The sequence below is a fragment of the Camelina sativa genome, chromosome 1, assembly GCF_030686135.1.
Source record: "Camelina sativa cultivar CO46 ecotype springtype chromosome 1, ASM3068613v1".
Taxonomy (NCBI): domain Eukaryota; kingdom Viridiplantae; phylum Streptophyta; class Magnoliopsida; order Brassicales; family Brassicaceae; genus Camelina; species Camelina sativa.
The window spans coordinates 4,065,973-4,080,949 of NC_141880.1; the positions used below are offsets into that span (position 1 = coordinate 4,065,973).

The 14,977-nt window shown below is 37.6% G+C and overlaps 3 protein-coding genes across 3 annotated transcripts; 1 reads left to right on the top strand and 2 right to left on the bottom strand.

Annotated features, from left to right (window-relative positions):
• The first annotated feature begins 68 nt into the window (after window positions 1-68).
• Window positions 69-1,816, top strand: LOC104764784 (uncharacterized). The gene is made up of 2 exons (XM_010488381.3): window positions 69-281; window positions 383-1,816. Exons 1-2 carry the CDS (start codon window positions 143-145, stop codon window positions 1,705-1,707), a joined length of 1,464 nt encoding a protein of 487 aa, XP_010486683.2. The 5' UTR covers window positions 69-142; the 3' UTR covers window positions 1,708-1,816.
• On the bottom strand, window positions 1,788-9,197 carry LOC104704210 (DNA gyrase subunit A, chloroplastic/mitochondrial). Its single transcript, XM_087486445.1, has 27 exons — window positions 8,582-9,197; window positions 8,413-8,482; window positions 8,251-8,316; window positions 7,996-8,097; window positions 7,782-7,826; window positions 7,608-7,706; window positions 7,377-7,463; window positions 7,175-7,245; window positions 6,583-6,691; window positions 6,394-6,456; window positions 6,170-6,235; window positions 5,974-6,062; window positions 5,440-5,488; window positions 5,221-5,307; window positions 5,026-5,119; window positions 4,551-4,621; window positions 4,374-4,463; window positions 3,828-3,953; window positions 3,582-3,739; window positions 3,400-3,481; window positions 3,127-3,291; window positions 2,946-3,047; window positions 2,732-2,868; window positions 2,505-2,622; window positions 2,380-2,434; window positions 2,193-2,292; window positions 1,788-2,112 (listed from the first exon to the last, which is right to left on the bottom strand). Exons 1-27 carry the CDS (start codon window positions 9,004-9,006, stop codon window positions 1,986-1,988), a joined length of 2,853 nt encoding a protein of 950 aa, XP_087342571.1. The 5' UTR covers window positions 9,007-9,197; the 3' UTR covers window positions 1,788-1,985.
• A 56-nt stretch (window positions 9,198-9,253) lies between these two features.
• LOC104770797 (galacturonokinase) lies at window positions 9,254-13,773 on the bottom strand. The gene is made up of 14 exons (XM_010495285.3): window positions 13,475-13,773; window positions 13,037-13,150; window positions 12,859-12,930; window positions 12,426-12,469; window positions 11,898-12,042; window positions 11,591-11,656; window positions 11,337-11,416; window positions 11,104-11,203; window positions 10,575-10,726; window positions 10,392-10,432; window positions 10,265-10,293; window positions 10,101-10,170; window positions 9,893-9,982; window positions 9,254-9,763 (listed from the first exon to the last, which is right to left on the bottom strand). Exons 1-14 carry the CDS (start codon window positions 13,496-13,498, stop codon window positions 9,516-9,518), a joined length of 1,275 nt encoding a protein of 424 aa, XP_010493587.2. The 5' UTR covers window positions 13,499-13,773; the 3' UTR covers window positions 9,254-9,515.
• Window positions 13,774-14,977: the final 1,204 nt, after the last annotated feature.

Here is a 14,977-nt window from a genome sequence, read left to right on the forward strand (position 1 = left end):
TCCTAAACCCAAACCCTCTTATGGCTTCTAACTGTATCTTTATATACAACATTCAAAAACATGTTTCTATGTTTCATATTCAGTTCGGTTTATTACTTAAAAGTTTCAATTTTTTTTTCCTGACATAGTAAACTGTTGTTACATGGCTGCGATATTCAAGAGACCAAGGCCTGCCGGTGGTCATCACCCGCCACCGCTGGCTCCGACTGTGAGCAGTTTCAAACCGAGAGCTCAATGGACTAACTCTGGATCTTCCATTTTCCTCTACGTCAATCTTCCTGGTCTTTTTTTCTCTTCTTTCTTGTGTTTTGTGTCTTTGAGTTCAATATTTTAATTAATGATAGTCTTTATGAAGTTCTTGTTTATTGTCTGGAATGGGCAGGGTTTTATAGTGATCAAATAGTAATAAAGAGGGATGAGAGGACGAGGACTGTACAGATTCAAGGCCAGAGACCGCTCTCTGCTCAGACTAAGGCTCGTTTCAATGAATCTTACCGTGTCCCCGACACCTGTGACATAACTAAATGGAGCACGTCCTTCTCACATGGACTCTTGACGATCGAGTTTCCAGCGATCGTGGAAGGTGACAAAAAGGTGAAAGCAGTCCACGATCAGGGCAAAATTGGACAGAGGTCTAATGAGGCGAAAAGTAGTCCTAATGGGAGTACCTTGGGGCGAAAGAAACCTTTGAACGAGGAGAAACAAGCGGGGACAAGTCAAGAGAAAGCTACTCCAACGTTGAATGAAGAAAAACCCAAAACGTATAAGTCAGTGGTTGAGAGTAATAGAGAGGTGCCAACGGGCAGTCGAGAGAAGTCTGAACCGAAAGTTCAAGCAGGAGAAGCGATCCCTAACGTAAGGGGCAAGGAGGGTGCGAAAGAAGATAAAGTGGTTCAGAGAAAGGAGGCTGCTCAAATGGGTCAGCAGAAGATTGGACAGAAATTGAAGGAAGAAGAGGCTAAACGTTCACCAGCCCTTGGTACTAGCAGCTTAAAACCCAAGGTACGTGCGATAGAAGAGGAAGTAAATGAGGGAAAGAAAGATGCTGATTTAAGTCAGAATAAGACTGGACAAATGGTGAAGGAGAAAGAGATTATACGTAAATCACCAGCCGTTGATGCTAGCTTGGGACCTAAGGTACAAACTAAACTTGTTGAGAAGAAGGGACATGGTGAAATAGGTCAGAAGCTGAAAGAGGGAGGAAAGGTTAACGTCGGACAAAAGGAACAAAGGAAATACACAAAACCAGTTGTTGGTGATGAGGCAAGAAGAACAGAGAAAAAAACGAATCAACCAGAGCCTGAGCTAAAAACAAAAGAGGGAGATGAACGAACAGAACTGGATGTTGATGATGGCTTGATAAACAAGCAGGATGAGAAAAATGAGAATGTTTGGGATATAGTAGGTGAAGGAGAGATCCAAGAGATAGTGGGGCAAAAAAAGATAGAGGAAACCGGTTCAGCCAAAGATACAGGAGATCATAAGGATAATGCTGAAGCTGTGGAACAAGAAACCGGTCCATTACTAGCCAAAGAAGGACAGACGAAGACCAACATGGATCCTTCTCCTACGGTAGGAGGAAGAGGAATGGGTGAAGAAGAGAGCCGGGCATATGACATATCTTTGGTGAATGTTGGCGCAGCTGCTCTTGTGATTATGGGATTTGGTGCTTATGTCTTTGTACCACTTGTAAAATATTTCTCTTGATTTGGCTAACAAGAAAACAAAAGTGATAGAGAACTGTTGGTTTCTGTTGGTTTAGCATAACCAGAGTTATTTGTTTCAACTTTTCTGAAAAAAATGATATTAAACCAAAGAGAATGTGATACTGATTGATGTTAATAACTAACTTCGATAATGATTTTCTTTTCTTCTTGTTTAGTAACATAGGAAAACAAAAAGACGAAGAGAGGACTAAAGCACATAGACGCTATGTACTGAGCTGATCATGGTCACAAAAACTGGTTGAATTGGGATTGTAAAATTTACAGGCTAACGGCTTCTACGATTCCATTACTTGGAATTTCCTCTGTATCTTCTTCATCAGCAGCAGAGATCAGAGAAGCAGATTGGATCTTTCCGGCATGATCTAGCCGCATAAGAATCACTCCCCTGAGAAATTAATAATCAAATGAGAAAAAATAAACATAAACAGTAGGAATGTCTGTCAAATTAAGGGAATAAACATATACCGCGCTCTACGAGACTGGATGGAGATATCCCTGACTTTGATCCGGTTCACAGTTCCGCTTTGACTCACCAGAACTACTTGCTCATCGCTCTCTCCATCCTCTGCAAAAAACAACCATTGGTGAGGTTCTATATAATCAGCAAATACAGTACCTATAAATCCTTATATCTGGGAGAGTGTATATTTACCAGCTAAGGAGTAACCAACCACGAAAACAGCAGCCAAACAATCATCTTCCGCAAACTGAGATGAAAGGAAAAAAGATAAATTAGCAAACAAACCTAATAAAAGATGATAATAATCCAGATCATACCTTGCATCCAACTAAACCAACCCTGTTCAACCGCGAACGCTTGAAGCTACTCAGAGAAACACGCTTTCCGTAGCCATTCTCACAGACGAATAATAGCCATGGACCAGTGGTTTGTTTCCTGCATTTGTTTTGGGTTAACAAAGTAAAGAAGACAGTTAAACATTAACTAAAAGTGATGAGAAGTTTCTAGAGCAAATTTCAGCAGATATAACTTAAGAAAAACGTACACAGTTGAAATATCTTTCGACTTCTCTTCCATATCTTTCCGCAGAGATGCAGGTATGATGTCCATGCTCGCCATCTTATCCTCTTTCCTAAGTCTCATGGCAGTCACTCCTTTTGTATTTCTGCTCAGTGTACGAACCTAGTATACAACAGTCATTAGAGTTTGCTCATGTAACAAACCTTTACTTGGAAAAAGAATCGAGAACCACAACTTACACCATCACATGTACTCAAGACGACCATTCCATTTTGGGACGCCATGGCCACAAGATCATCGCTTGAGCAACAACGAACCCATTTCAATTCATCACCAGAATTCTAAAGACAAATAATTATCTTAGAATAACCTTGTTAGGAAGACTGTACCCAAAATTAGACTAGAGGAAAAGGGACAAACCAATTGAATTGCTATGATTCCAGTTGAGCGTATTCCTGAGAATAGTTTCAAAGATACTTTCTTGATGCAGCCATTCACTGTAAGCATCAGGAGATAGCGGTCTTCAGCAAACTCACTAACCGGAACGATGGAGGTTACTCTTTCACCTTCCGACATGGATAATATCTGTTTCCCCAAGTCACATGAAAACAGCGAAACATTAGCCTTCATCGAATTGTAATATTTTTTCGACGTTGCAGAAGGAAAACATAGATATACAAATATGTAAATTACCTGAACCAAAGGTGTGCCAGCTGCATTGCGGGAGCATTCTGGAATTTTATACGCACGGGTCGAGTAAACTATGCCCCGGTCGCTGAATGTAAGAACAAGTAGAAGCAATAAATTACAGAACAAGGCAGAAAAACAAAATCCATGTGTATGGCAAACACAAAGTCGGTTTCCGTTAAACATACCTGAAGAAGAGGACATGGTCATGTGCATTACAAACAAGAAAATCAGACATTGCATCATCAACTCTCAGTTTCCCAACAGATTTGCCAATCGTTCCACGATGCTGAAGATTGAATGTATCAGGCTTCATCCTCTTCACATAACCCTTTTCGCTGATAGCCTATAATCATCCAGAAATCAAGAGTTACAAAACAAACAACAAAGTTCTCAGAGTTGAGAAACTTTATAGGTTTAAGTATGCAACAAACCATCAGCATCTCTTCATTTGGAATAACATCTATATCTTCCAGATCACCACTGTCAGAATCTTCCAACATTGAACGCCTGGGACTTGAGAATCTGTCCTTCAGCTCTATTGCTTCTTGTTCGATTAACTATAAAAAACGAAGGAAAGAAAGTAGTAAGTAACATGAAAACGAAGCAAACGAAGCAAAGAACTATATTGTGGTTACAAGAATATCATCATCTATCAGCAATTTTCCTAACATTGTCCCAGAACAGCAACATATATGTACAGTAAGCAGCTTTACAAATATATTAAAAAGCACCAATTACTGTTTCTTGAGTAAACAGAGGGGGCCATTTTAGCAAACAAGAAATGGAAGAAGCATTAGAATCATTTTACCACATCGTTATACATGGACCAGAGTTTGAACCTCCGTGGACTCAAACAATCAATATTACAAAATTAGAGTATATATACTGCGGCATCTATCATTTTAACAGCGTCTACGTGTTCTAATATCTTCAGCCAAAAGTACAGTAATAGATAACAAAAAAAGTGAGTACGTCACCTTTAAGATATTTGTTCGGGTTGATAATAGCGACTCCAACTTTGTAATTTGCTCTGTCAGTGAACTACTCTCATCAGTAAACTTTTTCCGCTGCATACATATGAAGGGATAATCTAGTTAAAGCATTTTCAGGCTTTCAAGTTTCATAAAATGAACTCAGAGAGGATAAGAAAGCACCTCAAGAGCAGTTAGCCTTCGAAGACTTATCTCCAGTATAGCATCAGCTTGTTTCTCAGAAAGACCATATTCTACATACGTAAATGTTTGAATATGTTAATTTTTATCTATGGTATCTTCCCTTACAATAGGGACTTAACAATCATAAATCCCTAAAACAACTTTATCATAAACGTCAAATCTTACAATGAACGAGACTCCAGCACTTCCACATAAAAAAAGACAAGAAATTTATTATGTTCGTCAAATATAATTATGGACAATTGTACCACAAGATGTATTCTTTTGGTAGTGCGGATCTAGACTAAGTCTACCAGTCCACCTAAGAAAAATTGGCTCTAGTTTACTTTTCTCACTATTACTTTTCACCTCCCAGTTCTCGCTCACTTTTCAAAATTTTGTTTACACATCAACCTATCATATGCAGTCCAAAAGTGTCAAATAGAGTATATTCTCGAAGTAAAATAGAACTCACCGCTTTGTAAAGCAGCAGCAGCAGACGAATGACTTGAGGCGCTTTTGATGAGTTGAATTACTTGATCCATATTGTCAAGTCCAACCACAATACCCTAAGCATATATACAGTGAAGATATTAGAAGAAAAGCTTTACGTAGTGAGATAATGGTCTTCATGCGCTAATTTAAGAAAGTCAAACATTTCTAAACACACCTCAATAATATGCTTTCGCTGTTGGGCATGAGAAAGCTTGAATCTTGCACGCCTTTCAACAACAGAACATCTGAAGTCTATAAAGGCCTACACACAAGCAAGAAACATAAATTTGTGATTGCAGTAGTAATGAACTAGACATTCTATCTCTGATCTTCACTTTTCTATTACTCCTAGTGGGATATGTAGATAAATGATATTACAAAGACAAGTAGTTACCTGAAGTAAATCTTTCAAACCCATTAGCTTGGGTTCTCCATCACATATACTGTAAAATACGTAATATCACAATCCAGTTATGATCATTAGAAGCTTCACATACTCATTAGAAGAGTTTCAACGAGTCATCCTGGGAAACCCCCAAGTTTCTTTCGTAATGCCCATTCTATCAAGAAATACAAGAATGTCTATCATACTACCCTATTCCATGACCCACCCATATATCTCCTAATAATTAATTTCATTACTGAGATATAAGAGAAGCTGTTGGTTAATGCATTCACTATACCCATCTTAAATCCAGAATTCTAGTTGATAACGATCCTTATCCTTAAGGTTTCTAGAAGGAATATCTAGTAGTGTTCCAAAATAATGCCGAACTGAAAGACTTTGTTGTTAAATTTTTATACAGAAACTGCAAAAGTTTCTCTAGATAACAAATGTTGATTTCATTCTATGTTTCTTCCACAACAATGGTGTCTTGGGTTATACACAACAACATGCAAAAGAAAATGTTACTTCAAAGCAACTCACCCAACCATGTTGCAGCTAAAGCTTGATTGAAGGGCAGTATGCCGGTAAAGATTATTTAGCACAAGTGCAGGATCTCCTCCTCGTTTGAGCTATACAGAAGTATTTGGATATTATGTCAAATCATTACCTTCCGATACGAAAATTTAAAGCAGACTAATACATGATACATCGAAGTGCACAGAAAGCAGTGCAATACCTCAATAACCACACGCATCCCATTACGATCACTCTCGTCACGTATATCACTTATGCCCTCTAGCGTCTGAAATTAACAAACACCTTTCATCAATTGATGAAAAACAGACTTCGCAAGCATCTAAGGAAAGTGAAATACTAGATGTAACATACATGTGAATAAAATAAGTACATATTGGTAAGTGAAGCAAAAATAAACATTAGATGTTGCAAGTTTAGTTGTACCTTATTTTCAACAAGTTCGGCAATCTTCTGGACAAGCGTAGCTTTATTTGTCTGGTAAGGAATCTGCAATAAATTCACAATCAAGGCATTACTCGACTGTTTTATACCATTAAAAACTGCTAATAAACTTTTTGAAAGCCTCCTCCTTGGAGATCTGTACATTAATCTGAAAAGAACTAAACTGATCACCTCTGTGATAATAACTGCATTCCGTTTTGTCTTTGCATCCAGCAATTCAACTTCAGCTTTTCCTCTAACTACAACACGCCCTCGGCCAGTTCGGTAAGCATCCAAAACCCTTGACAGCGCATCAACACAATATACAATTATAAGGATCCGACATTACAAAAGGCATATGCAAACTATTATATTTTTTTTAATAAAAGTATTCAACAAACTTGAAAATAATTTTGGATGAGTAAATGAACTACATAACAGGTAAGCTTTCCAAAACATAAAAACTCAGAAATACATGATAATTGAAAAGAATGCATAAGACAGACAAATAAACGAAAACTATTTACTGGACCATCCTCTTCACTCATTTTGTAGGTACCTTACATAGGTACAGCTTCTGGAATCTGTTCGTCATAGATCTAAACAAAAAAAAAGTGTTTTTCCATTTCCATAAATAAAAGTTCAAAACTTCAGAAGTATGTCCTTCTATTTGATCCTATAGATAGCATGCCATGCTCATATACGAGAATTTTTACTAAATCAAGTACTGCCTACTCACAGAAAAAAATAGCAAAGGAGGAGAAACTGGAAAGCAAAGAGTTACCCAAGGTTTCCCATTATTATTCCTCCAGTTGGAAAGTCGGGTGCAGGCATGTATTCCAGCAGTTCTTGCAGCTGGCCAGTCAAAGAAGAAAGTGGAAACAACATCTTATGAATTGTCTACTTATAAAGCAGAGAAGTTTTCACGTAAAAAAAGAACCACAATATTGACAGTCACAGAAAAGCAAAGAGGAAATGATTGATACCGTTGCTTCTGGATTATGGATTAAAGCGCAAAGCACGTCTACCAACTCCCCAAGATTATGAGGGGGAATATTTGTTGCCATGCCAACCTAAACAATGTGAAATGATCAAGATTCAATTGCATATAATAAATATCTCATACAGCAGAAAAAGAAAAAAACTCATGAGATTAATTATAGAAGCCTAGAACAAAACTAAGGAATTCAGATTCAAGATTTGTTTGATTATTATACCGCAATTCCAGAAGCTCCATTCAACAACAAAGCAGGAAGACGAGCAGGCAACACTGCTGGTTCTTTTTGCGAGTTATCAAAATTGGCCACAAAATCAACCTGCAAAACAAAAGAGGTTAAGGACCATCTAGTTGAGCATCGGTAAATTGGGCAATAAGTCAACAGTGAGGTTACCGTATCTTGGTCCAGATCAGACAATAATACTGCTTCTGCCAGTGGCTGTAGAAACAAATAGGAACAATAAGGTGAAAGACACTAGTAAAAATACATGTTCATCTGAAGACAAGAGAAAAAGTCGAGATGAAAGAAACAGTATAGAATATAGACAGCCAATGAAAAAGGAAAACAATTATCAATTTGAGGACAAAGTAAGGTGAAAGGCACTCACATCAAGTCTGCATTCAGTGTAACGCATAGCTGCAGGAGGATCTGCATCTATTGAGCCAAAATTTCCATGGCCTTGGATAAGTGGACATCTCAAAGAGAAACTCTGCAAAGAACCAAGATGAGAAAAATGAATGCATTAAGATGAAAAAACGTAACAACTTTGGGAAGAATCAAGTCATGCCTGAAAAGGGAAACATTATCTGAAGACTGAAATTACATGAACACGGACTGAGACATTAGTAGTTGCTTAAATTACCTGAGCCATCCTAACAAGAGAATCATATACAGCCGTATCTCCATGCGGATGAAATTTACCAAGAACCTGAAAATTTACAGAATCCAAAATCACAATCGTTCTTCAGAATAAGGAAGTTTACGGAAATCGAAGGAGAAAACATGTCGAAAGATCAAAACTTACCTCTCCAACAACTCTAGCACATTTCTTGTATGGTTTTTTAGATGACATCCCCAATTCATGCATAGCAAAGCTGGAAGACAAATAATCGAACTTCAGAAACGAACAAAATCACCGAATAAGCCTTTAAAAAAATTGAGTAGCATTAAGCGGAACGAAGAAGTCACTCAACAGAATTCTCCGATGTACTGGTTTCAGACCATCTCTAACATCAGGCAAAGCGCGTCCAAGCAAAACAGAGAGCGCATACGACATGTACGACTCAGTAGCTTCCTTGTGAAGCTCAAAAGGCACAATACGAGAATCGTCATCGGAAACCACCAAACTGCCATTGTTAGACCCAGACTCAGCCTTGAGCTGCTCATCCGCTCGCTTAGCAGCACCGACGACGAACTTGCCGGACCGGGAATTACGGGAGGAGAAGAAACGGACGGCGGAGGGTTCAGTGCGGCGGAGACGGCATAATGGGTCGGTGAGGGGGAATCGGTAGAAGGAGCGGCGAAGGAGGGAGGAAGAGAGACGGAGAGTGGAAGAGAGAGACATGAGAGAGTTGGGATTAGGGATTGATGCAGTGGAATGGCATAATAATGGAGTCATGCCCCAAAAAGGGTTTTAGGGATTTTTTTACAAGTGATATGGATTAGAAAGCTAAAACCCTAGAGAGTGAGCCACACCGGAGGATTTTTCCCAGGCGCCAATTTCAAGACTTTGGGCGGAGGGGGCTTTCTGTCCAAACATAAAACATCTATGTCATTTTGTGATATCTGTTAGTTTTATTTCTAAATCACAGATTTTTGTTTTATTATTGGAAACACTTAAAATGATGAATTAGAAAACATTTTAGTTTTACCCCAAAGTTTGTGATTGTTCAAGTTAGTCCAAAACGGTACAGTAGATGATTTACATTATGCATTGTCAAACAAACTCTTCGTAACAACAAAAAAGAAATTGTCAAGTGATGCATCAATTTTACAAACTTTGCAAAATCTCTCATGATAAATCTCCGAGCCGAGAGACCAGAAAGCGAATCAAAAGAAATGAACAAACAAGAACCAATAAAGCATGAGAGTATTAAGGGACAAAAATCCGAGTTTGAGTGGCTTTGATCAGAGAAGAACACGAGCAGCGTCACCTGCTTCACAGATGAGAACAGGTTTTCCTCCATTCAGATTCTTAGCAAACTCAGGTTGGGCCTTTTCATATTCATCCTTCACATATGTAGCAGCTGCCTCTGCTTTCTCTGCATCTACAAAGGCCACACAACATCCCCTGAAACCTGCACCACTGAACCGAGCACCATATACACCAGGAGCCTCCCGGAGAATCTTGTATAGCTGAATCAGTGGCTCCGCACCTTCATCAAAACTCGCAGACTTTAAAACCAAATTTAAGAGACATATCATGTCTGTGACAGGTCACTTGTGGTATGTATACACTTTAGGATATGTTGCATCTGGGATAATAGGAAGGCATAAGAGTGTACCGCATTCGTAATTCTCAATAGAACTCAAGCCGGATGCTGAAATTAGCTTTCCAAATTCTTCAAGATTACCTGCAGCCCATGCTTCTCGTCCTGAAATATTATAAATAACAAATCACAATCATTCAAACAAATCCGTATAGCATCATAAAGAGGTTAATGAATCGTTTCTGTAGTAAAGAAACTTCTGTAAGAATTCAAGAGCATTTGCCTTTGATAACCCGCATGTTTTCTGAGAAATAATGCTCTGCTCTTCTAGCTAAAACCGGTTCCAGCTCATGCTGCACGAACAAGTATGATTGTATTACATATTTATATAGGGATGATTTAGGTGGAATCTGCTTTACCACAAGCTTAAGAATATTGTTTTCATACCTTGTGAGCTTCGTAGACCGCATGCTCAACTATTCAGTGGGACAGTTACAGGCATGGCAATAAAGAAAAATCTTATCAGCATGCAACTAATAAGAGACATAAATTCCACACTCAAAAGTTTTTTTACCATTGCACAAGGTAGGTTCTAGCTCACTGTTCCCAGATGCACTGAAGAGAACACAAATCAAGAGAAGGTTGTTAATCTTGTGATGCAGAAATATGAATAGAGAGAAATGGACTTTGCAGCATTTCCACGTCAAAAGAAGTGAATATGTAGATAAATATGTGAATTGAGCAGATTTGCACATACGTCAAAAGAACCTTTGCAGCCTCTCGACACTCAGAAACACGCAGATTATATCCTGGGTTGGTGGTCAATGCCTGCCTTAAGCCTGAGAATGCTAACAATATCCTGAACGGTTTCTCCAGTTCAGGAGCCTGTACAAGCTCGTGGTTCATAGTCTGCATATCTTAAACAGATTTTCTGAGATGACAGTTTCTGGATGGATATAAAGGTAAGCAAGCAACATTCATGTTTCCATATCTATGGCTGGTTAGGAAGTACTTCTTTATGAGCCTCCTGATTCTAACCATTCATTTTCCTTTTAGTAGGAACTCAGCATTGAAATATATAAAAATTGAAGAAATGAAAAGATTAAACACTTGTTTCTTGTGAGATCTGAGAACGTTGTCTATCTCATTTGATCGCGTATCAGAATTTCAGTTTAGAAATCAAAAATATCTCAGGCTTCCCATCGGAACTTGCGCAATAGAACAGTCCTGGTTTTACCACATGAGCAAGCTTCTTGCTTATTTTGCACAAATCAAGAAAATTTTACCTTGCAGTCCATGTATGTTAGACACCCATAACTCGAAAGCAAAATAGCTGATTGATCCAGTATTCCATTCTTCAGACCCAGATACCCGTTCTCAATAAGTCTGCAGAAACAAAATAAAGCACATGTATATCAACCAATTTGCAGCACTAATTGATGGTTTAATAAAAATGCAACTGCTCATGAAACAATACAGATGAGCTTTTTAGTTGCATTAGAGGGAAAATTGTATTTACCTGTCATATTCAATATTTTCTGTCGGGGATACAGTCAATTCGTTTGCATTCTCTAAAGCTAGCAGGTACGCCACACCAACCTGTCACATTTCTGGCGATCATAAAATAATATACAAGATTCATTTTCCAAAAAATAAGAAGTAAACATCATTCCTCATATGCTAAAAGCGTTTAGTTACTGGTAAAGGACAGGAAAAGTTCTCTTTCCGGAGAAACTCCTGCTGTACAAAACCTGGTGGGATTTAGTTACTTACAGCAGCTGATGAGCTAAGCCCAGAACTATCTAGTCCATTCGAGCCACTGAGGTAACCAACAATGCCCTTCAAAGATCAAAAAAACTACTTAGAAACACATTAATATACCTTTTGCTTAAAATACAATTATCAATTATGTCAACTATTATGGGGAAGCATGGCCTAAAAGATCAGGTATGGCAACCAAATAAGGGTAAATGTGGAACACCAGAAGATCACACGGCAAATGTGCAGGCTAACCTCATTCCCTTTTATTGTTCAACTTTATCTATAGCAATATCAAGAAAACGAAACTTAAGTTTGTTACCTGTTCGAGATTCTTTTCGCTGGTCTGTAATGCATAAACCGCTCCTCTGGCATAAGTGCCCCAAATGCTTTTTTCCTTCGATGGCGATGGGGTACTTGCATCATTCTTGTTTGCTAGGCCTATTGGGTGCTGGATTTCATCTACACTATAATTCAAAAACCCGAGAAGCTAAAATAATAAAAATGCATGAAACAGAAACTAGAAAAAAAATGCAAGCTCAACACTGAGTCACTGATACTTTGTTTCCCTTACAGCGCTAAGGGTCCTCAATTTCCAATGAATTGTAGAGAAATATGCGCAAAACAAAAAGGTTGAATCTGATAAATGTCTAAGACTTAAGTGAACGATAAGTTTATCTACATACATATAATAGTTTTGCTTGCAAGATCGAAATACTGCCAAAATACCCAAGATGAAGACTTTCTCAATAACATGTGGCTTAGTAACCAGCTAATGCATGTCTGACGATGGACACGGAAGTTTGAAAACACTAATGACAAGATGAGAGATCCTGAAACATATACACACCTGAAACATTCTTCTCCTTCAAATTGTGCAGAACGCAACTGGACCTGCATAAATATTAGAAAGAGAATAAATGGTACAAAGACATCAAGGCTCGAGTGAACGCACAGACAGAAGGAACTTTCCGAACTCAGAAGTATACCTTAATCTCAAGCCTACATACCACATTCATTTTGAAAAGTTTCCAATTCATTAATGCTACGTCGGGTCAGGTGATAAACAAAAAGAGACCAGGACACAATATTCTACACTACTAGAATCTCCATCTACTCTCAAACTGAACCGAGCCCAGCATACCAAATGCTAATTTCGGAGAAATGCATTATACCATCAACGGGGCGTTCATCCAAAAATCTAGAATGGTGCTTATTTGTGCAAGAATTCAAACAGGTCAAGCATACCAAAACACATAAGAATCATCATAAGTAATACAAACCTTAGTATCGCCTGATGGGACAAAACCAAGAAGGATCCCTTTATTAATCGTCATAGCTGATACAGTTCCACCCTGCCAATACCAAAGATGATTCACAATTAGAAGGAAAGCGTATGAATCAGAGAACTCTAAAACTTGATCAAAACCGTGATTAAAATCGCTGTTATAACAAACCAACCTGGTGATCAATGTGAGCTCCTAAAGGACATATACGATAAGGTGAGACCACCACTCGAACTTCTCCTTTATCTCTTCCAGTCATCTGTGACACTGCCTCCTTTATGGAATTTAACTGGGAAAAAAATGAACGATATCGTAAGATTAACACCAGAATCAGATCCCAAAATATCCAAACACAGGCAACAAACACTCGCGACAATTCACATTGAGCTCGCCATACACACACACACAAACACTAAATAGAAAATTGTTCGATCACAAGTCCGATTTGACACCCGCCGGGAAAATGTACGACCAAGAGAGAATCATCTCCGACGATACTAAAATCTAACCCAACGGAGGATATTGCCACCGATTTAACCAAAATTTCGTAGACGATAACAAGCAGATTCGTGCGTAAACAGAGAAGAAGAAAGAAAAAAAACTGACGAATAACCTCGGAATCCGTAGGCCAAGACATCGCCGCGAAGCTTTTTCCCAGATGAAGATCTAAAAAATGCAAAGATTGTTTCGTGTGAGTATCTGAGGAGCTGAAATGGAGACGAAGAAGCGGGCAGAGTGAGTGAGTGCGTGATGTGGGAGTAACCGTGGAAAGAGGAAGATGACCAAATTTGGGTGCTGTTTGGTAACACGTCTAATTATATCCAGCCTTTTTAGTTTATCCCTTGGTTTATAAAAAAGGCTTGGTTAATCTTATGCTAATTTTCATGTAAATCAGTCTTTTTATTAAGCAACAACAACAACACACATCAAATCCTCTTATGTATCATTTGTTAAGTACTACATTTTTTTTTAAGTACTACATTTTAGCAATGTGATTCTTGTATTTTATAATCCTGGCAGATTAACTAAATTAGAGACAAGAATTTGATTATATATATTCTGGCTCAGCGGAAAGATTAAAATTAAAGGTCAATACAAGTTGTACATGTATTTTGTCATTATTGCTCAAAAACATGGTTTGAAAAGTTCTATAATAGGAGCAGGAGAAAACATCTGCCGACAATGTCAGGGGGGTGAACAAATGAATCGATTAATTTTTTAATTGGTATAAATATTATTTTGACAGCTATGTATCAAAATTAATTAACCATCCAAATGTTGACAATATAAATATTGTAATGTCAAAGTGTAGGATTTCAACGGATTTATAGTTTTTAATACTAACGAATCAAGTAAATCTATGTCTAAAAACAAAATGCATTCATTCCAAACGACATGCATTTGTGAAATTATTATTTTTCATTCGTTACATTTATACGATTTTATAAGTAATAATTGATTTGTTGACTATTGGTTCTGGTAGACGGTCCTCACAACAAATATGAACGAAAAAAAAAAAGACCATGGGTGAACGTGAATAAATAACCCCAAAGAAAAAAGGAAAAGAACAATAAATTGAGCACAAATTAAAAAACTTAAATATGCTTCCAATTAATTTTTGTAAACTAAACGATACAACTCGTTCAAAAAAAATCGGTAAACCCATACAAATTTGTAAAGCTACACACTTGGATATTATGATGTTTTCTACATAGTGTATACAAGATTACGTCAATGAAGATAATGAAAAATTATTTCATTTTTTAGTTGAAATTTTAGGTGGTTCACGAAAAAAAATAACAAAAAAAAACTTTTCTAAAATGGATCAACTATTAAATTTTGGATGGAAATTTCTTTTATCTATTTTCCTTGGTAATCTATTATTAACAATTTCTTTCCAACTCTTTTTGCTCTAAATTGAAAACGAATCCAATATATTCATTATTTTTTTAAACAAGAGAAAGAAACAAAGATAAAATTATTCAGAGATAATTACAATATGCTTCCTATGATAACCGGGTTCATGAATTATGGTCAACAAACCCTATGAGGTGCAAGGTATATTGGTCAAGGTTTCATGATTACCTTATCCCACACAAATCGTTTACAAATCTTC